The 6,539-nt window shown below is 35.8% G+C and overlaps 2 protein-coding genes across 3 annotated transcripts in view; one reads left to right on the top strand and one right to left on the bottom strand.

The window, feature by feature from the left end:
• The first annotated feature begins 3,344 nt into the window (after window positions 1–3,344).
• Window positions 3,345–5,050, top strand: LOC116013616 (ras-related protein RABA2b-like). The gene is made up of 3 exons (XM_031253465.1): window positions 3,345–3,583; window positions 3,702–3,895; window positions 4,427–5,050. Exons 2-3 carry the CDS (start codon window positions 3,731–3,733, stop codon window positions 4,904–4,906), a joined length of 645 nt encoding a protein of 214 aa, XP_031109325.1. The 5' UTR covers window positions 3,345–3,583; window positions 3,702–3,730; the 3' UTR covers window positions 4,907–5,050.
• A 636-nt stretch (window positions 5,051–5,686) lies between these two features.
• Window positions 5,687–6,539, bottom strand: part of LOC116012624 (protein DA1-related 2-like) — a 5,033-nt gene continuing 4,180 nt past the window's right edge. For both annotated transcript variants that reach the window (XM_031252219.1, XM_031252220.1), the window contains exon 12: window positions 5,687–6,323. In XM_031252219.1, coding sequence (XP_031108079.1) covers window positions 5,992–6,323 — 332 coding nt within the window. In that variant the 3' untranslated portion in view covers window positions 5,687–5,991. The remainder of the gene's footprint in view (window positions 6,324–6,539) is intronic.

Consider the following 6,539-nt stretch of genomic DNA (forward strand, 5'->3'; position numbering starts at 1 on the left):
GGGGGGGGGGGGGGGGGGGGGGGGGGGGACTTGATGCCAATGTAGCAACCAAAAACTGTCATTCATAGGGAATTAACTATTAGAAGTAACTAGCATGCTCGAAGATCCTCTATGAACATAGTTGTCTACTATTTTTTTTTTTTGAAAGTACGGGAATTTGATATCTCCATTATTGTATGATCTAAGATTCCCTATGAACATAGTTGTCCACTATTTTTTTTTTGAAAGTACGGACATTCGATATCCCCACTACTGTATGACTAATTTAGATTCTCTTCAGATTATGCTTGTAAAGTTTGACTCTTATTCAAGAAAAAGTCTAATCCAAACCTCTTTAACATACATTGTATAACTTCGTGAATATTTACTTGCTCAGTTCACAAAGTTGTAATTCATGACAATCAAAAAAAAAAAATTGATGGTTTTGTAATGAATATATTACTAATCCCTTGACCAACAATATCACAATTTGCTAGAAACACACAAAGATTGTTGCATTGAACTCAAAACCATTCCTTTGTTTTTAATCAAAAAAGAAGGGAATGCCAAAGCAAGACACACTAACTCCTGACTTCAAAAATAATATAACGTCCCAAAACACCAACGTTCTTCTTCGACACACTAGCTTCTCACTCCATATACTACCCCATAAAGGTTGTTCTCATAAGCCTATATATAAAAAACTCCATTTGCATCCAATCATGACAATTACTAATTAGATGATTGATGGTATGAGGACTTAGGACTTGGCAAAAGCCATCCTAGAGCAAGCTTAGATAAACGTACTTGAGACTTGACCATTACATCTCAATCCACCATAGCCATAATGCATCCATAAAGATGAAGCCTACATACTCAATCCCAACTCCACCCCACCCACCCCTAGTGTGGCCATGAGTTATCCATTTCAGGGTCCCAATCCATGGATATCTAGAGCTGAATTCCCATTGGATTCTTTTAGTGAGTATTGGTGGAGCCAAGATAAGATCCAATAGTGCCTAATCATTTGGCCCTTGGAACATACCCATCTTTTTCATTCCTAGTAGAGTCCTTTCATATATATATATATATATATATATCTACAGGTTCCCAATATTGGAATGGTTTGTGCTGACTACACTTGTAAAAGGATTTTTCCATGGTAGGCCTATGCTAGCTTCAGGTTGTACTAATACTCTAATAGGAAGACTATGACACATCATTATCATATATAGATGGCATGAAAATGACACCACTTATTGCCTATTACATTATTATATATTTTTTCTCAGTATTACAATTCTTTGCCATAAAAATCTTGATTGACACGACTTAACAAGTAATTAACTCATAATTTCATTGACAATCGAGCATAAGATATTGTATCTATTGGAACTATTATCTATGTTTAGGTGAGGCTAACCCAATAAGATTGAATATAAAAGGTCATTCGATGTCTCTGGAGTCACTCGATCATTTAATTTCAAGCTGCAAGCTACTCAATTGTTCAATCAATCATGTTCAATTGCATTCAACATTCTTGAGGTTACTCGAACCCAAGCTCACGGTTAAAATCACTAAATTTCCAAGTTGCATTGGTTGTTCATAGGATAATCACGACCAATCATTTAACATCCTTAAGGTTATTTGGATCCAAACTCATAGTCAAATCACTAAAAAAGTAAGATAGACAGTTATCATTAATCTCAACTCGAGTTCTAATTTTGTTAGTGATGAATAATAGTTAGTAGACAGTGAAGGACCATTTTATAAAGAATGAGACAAAAGTGAACAAGTGAAGGAATGGTTTGTGTATAAAGTATCTTGGACAAATCACAAATGGAACCAATGGTTTGATAAGCATTGATTAGTATTGATAAGGCTGCTAATCATGTCTATCCATCATGGAAGAATGAATTGCAATATAATTAATCAAAGCTTATCTGAAGGGGCAGTAGCAGCAAATGGCAATAGCAAAAGGAGTACAAAAAACTATAGTAGTGGATAATGCTCCAAAGATCCTTAATTATCTTTATCCTATTTGGTCGGATTTGATTTGATTCTGGTACATGTTAAGATATGGAATCACCAAAATTAGCAAAGTTTTTTTACTGTTTGGACAATGGGATTCCCATAGTTGTAAGCTAGCTAGAATTGGTAAACGAATCATTAAGATGGACAACATACAACGTAATTATGTTGTTTTTTTTGGATGACCGAAAAAAATCCGTAGCTACTAGTTTTAGTAGTTTACTATTTAAGGGTTTGTATTAAGTGTAACGAGGTTCAATCGAGAAAGTGTTGACAAGAATCAACTGAGAACTTTTTGATACAAAAATCATGTTACACTGATTCGATCACTCTTCTTGAGACTAATCAAATATGTTTGTTTATAACTTTATATGTATTATCGACTGTTTTTTTTTTTTTTAAAAGTTAAGGATTAATGTGAAAGTAACTACTTAATATTGTTTCATAAATTCATAAATGTGTAGTGTTGGAACGGTAACGTAGATTCTAGAAGATACAAGCTTTCAATTCCTAATAAATAAATATATTTTTTGTATTAAAATAGTCCAAACACCAATGCTAAATGAAAATTCTAAAAGATTAGTGTTTTTACGTTTCAAAAATATTTTACCATACAAATTTATGAAACTCTTATAAAAATATTTTAAAATATTTTTCTAAACATAAACTAGTAAACAACTACGTAATAATTATCCATATTTAGACTTTAGAGAAAATATATTTACAAATGCATACTTGTATTTTTTTTTATAATATTTATACTTTTCTTATGTGTTTAATTCGTATATTATGTTTCACGTTTTCTCATTTTTCGTTTTCATGCAACCTAGTCCAACACATGTTATTATGTTAATTTCTCCAAATTATATATCCTTCAATTATATTAGATTCTAGTTAATTTAAATTAAATAATTATTTATTTTATTTAGAAGAATTAAACTCTTTGCCTGTTATTCATTTCACAAGACTTTTGAATTTGAGATTTTATTTAATTTTTTTAAATCAAAAATTTTCAATAGTATATTTTTTCTTTTTAAAAAAATATTTAGAACGTAATAAAAGTAGGATAGATGTCCCTCAAGTAAGTTATAATGCACTTGAACCACACAATAGTAATAGATTGAATCCAATCTTTTTAATATAATATTCAAACTTATTTTTTATTTTTTGATTGATAGATAATAGTCACTTACTGAATATTCTCATCCTAATATTATTTTAACATATTTTATTTTGATAACTAATTACTTATAACTATTCAAACTATAATTAAACTTTTAATTACCGAAAAGTCCGACAATCATTACCCAAATATACACTCAAATTAGAATTAAACTGATATCTCAGGATTAGGATTACATTCCGCGGGAACCAAACAGAACCTTAGGTAAGTGCGACACCTCTGATTATGTCCATGTTACAGGCCGTTGAAGTTCCTGTTTGTTCGTTAATTCTGTTTCTTGAGGTTGTCACTTTGTGATTTGGGAAAATTTTTTTCCGGTCCTCTTTTCCCTATCCTAAACTCTCTCTGCGATTCTTCCACCAAAATTAGGCCCATTTACGTCTGTTAATGGTGAGTATATCAAACAAACTGCCATTCATTTCCTGCATTTTCTTGTGTTTTTCTGTTCATATGATCATAATGCGTATTATGTATGTTTCGCGGTGGTGTTGATCTGTGTTGTTGGTAGGTGAAGCTGGTGACAGAAAGGAGGAAGCAATGTCGTATAAGGTGGATCACGAGTACGATTACCTGTTCAAGATTGTATTGATTGGAGATTCGGGTGTCGGGAAATCTAATATACTTTCTAGATTTACACGAAACGAGTTCTGTTTGGAGTCTAAATCCACCATCGGCGTCGAATTCGCCACTAGAACCCTCCAGGTTAGCTTGAATTTTTGTGCACTTGATGGGCTATTTTAGGTATTATCTTGGAATTTGTGATTATAGAATATTTTAGATATTATCTCGAAATTTGTGATGAAAATTTTGTTGAGTGATTGGAAAAACTCACCGGCCACCGCCCCCAACGAGTAAATCTCGCTTCGTGACTCTAACAGGTAAATCAGCCTAAGTGATCAGCCCAAATCAAGAAAACTCAGTTCCGGTTGAAATTGAACTTGTAATTTTGTGGATATCATTCTCCGTAGTCCATAGTTAACTAGCTCAAATCAAATCAAAAAGGCTAACAGGTCATTTCTGGTGGGAGTTAAAATTTGTAACTTTGTAAATATTGTTGCTTATTGATGATCAACTCAAACCAAAAAAGTCAATAGATCGATTTTCATAGGAAGTTAAATTTATAACATTGTGATTATCGTTATTATAGTTAATATGCTCAAACTAAAAAGGCCAATAAATTACTACTCCATCCAGAATTAAACTTATAACCTTGTAATTACCGTCAATATGTAGGTGGAGGGGAAGACAGTGAAAGCACAAATATGGGACACCGCGGGGCAAGAGAGATATCGGGCCATCACGAGCGCCTATTACCGAGGAGCCGTGGGGGCCCTCTTGGTCTACGACATAACCAAGAACCAAACCTTCGAGAACGTGCACCGGTGGCTCCGCGAGCTCCGGGACCACGCCGACAGCAACATCGTCATCATGTTGGCCGGCAACAAGTCGGACCTGAACCACCTGCGGGCGGTGGCGGAGCAGGACGCGCGCGTCATGGCCGAGAAAGAAGGCCTCTCGTTCCTCGAAACCTCGGCTTTAGAAGCCTTAAACGTGGAGAAGGCGTTTCAGACGATCTTGTTGGATATTTACCAGATTATTAGCAGGAAAGCGCTGGCGGCGCAAGAGGCGGGGGCGGTTCCTGGCCAAGGCACTGCCATTAACGTTGCAGACAACAATGCTAACGCGAACAAAGGAGCTTGTTGTTCTGGGTAAAAACAGGTTTAGCTTGGCCAAATTCCCCCATGATTGACTGTAGAATATCTCTGAGCTCTATCATGTTAGATCAACAGGCATTCTTGGTTAAATTTTGTAAACTTTTTGACAGAAGTTTGAATGTTCGTTGTAATTTTCCTTCGATTTCTACTTTCTTGATTCAGCAAACCACATAAAGACAACATCCCTTGCCCGCAGGTCCTGGCAAGGTTAGAAACTTAGAATTCTAGCCCTTACAAAGTGGTATCTCACTTATGGCCCGGGCCTCGGAAAGGAGTTCTTCTTCGCCTTCCACCTAAATTGCGCTTTCTTGCGAATCAATGGTGATGACATTTTAGGGCAACTCCAACCAAGTTAGTTTTTATAAGCAAAATGTTACAATTTTTTTTGGTCCCTAATTGTAGGAGGCCCGTAACATACTCAGTCTCAGACTAATTCCCGTTCGTCCCGAGCCGGTCCAATTAAGGGACAAAATGTGGGCTAAATTAGTTTTTCCATACAACTCTCTAAAACGACAAGAATGCATGGTCACTCACGCCGACCAAACTGGTTTTAATGTTACAAGTGTAACTCCCCAAGCTGGTTTTAATGTTACAAGTGGAACTCCCAACAAGAACAGCCTATTGACGTTCTTTGTTACTTAAATTAAATTACTTCCTTGTGATCTTTTTACCAGTTAGAATTACAAGGCAAAATTTACTCAGTACACACTGTCAGTTTTCCTCATCATAAAAAAAATGGTTATGACATTCCTAAATCCTAATCTCACTGGCTAGAGAATTGATTATATATCACATAAAGCAAAATTAATATCAATATCTGTCTTTCATTCCCTTTGTATTACTGCTGTTGTTGATGGGAGGTTCTACAAACATCATCATCATCTAAGTCGAAAAAAAAAAAGTTTTTTTTTTTTTTTTGAAAACAAAAAAAGTTTTTTTTTAAGGATTCTGCAGTTTCTGCTTACTTCTGCATCTGTTTTCTTGAATCCCCAGACAAAAAATAATGAAGGGTATTCCATGATCTCTGACATGCCCAAAGAAGAGCACATTTTCAACTAACAGATGATGGGAAAAACGCAGATTTTATATGGGAAAAGTGCCTGTAAGACGAATGTGTTCCAAGGTACTTCTTAATCCATACTTGTTCACGGCTACATGAGCCGCTCTGAAGCCTTCTCCATAGGCGGGGGAAGCATCGTTTAATATCTGATGCTTGAAAAACTCGCCCAGCTTGTTCTCCGAGGCAGACCTTCCGCCTTTCTTGGAAGAAGACAACGACCATGCTGACGAGGACGAAGCTGTTGATGTCGATGGCATATTTCTGTATCCGGTTGGCATCACCTCTGACTCGAGCCACATGTGGGAAAGCACCTGGCAAATCCCTTCTTCTACTTGAGGGTTGAGATTGCGGTATCCTGCATATTCCAAAGAATCAAACTGAACTATCTTAACATTGTGATTTCTATGGTCTAGTGGCACCAGGTTGCACCCCACATGGGAGGGGGTGGGTTCGAGCCTCAGTAGAGGCGATATTGACTCTTTGTGCTTCATCTGATTGGAAAAGTAGCTATGAACAGATACTACATTGTAACAGAGTTAATAGTACTCAAAAAAAAAAAAAAAAAAAAAAA

The sequence above is a fragment of the Ipomoea triloba genome, chromosome 3, assembly GCF_003576645.1.
Source record: "Ipomoea triloba cultivar NCNSP0323 chromosome 3, ASM357664v1".
In the NCBI taxonomy this organism is placed as follows: domain Eukaryota; kingdom Viridiplantae; phylum Streptophyta; class Magnoliopsida; order Solanales; family Convolvulaceae; genus Ipomoea; species Ipomoea triloba.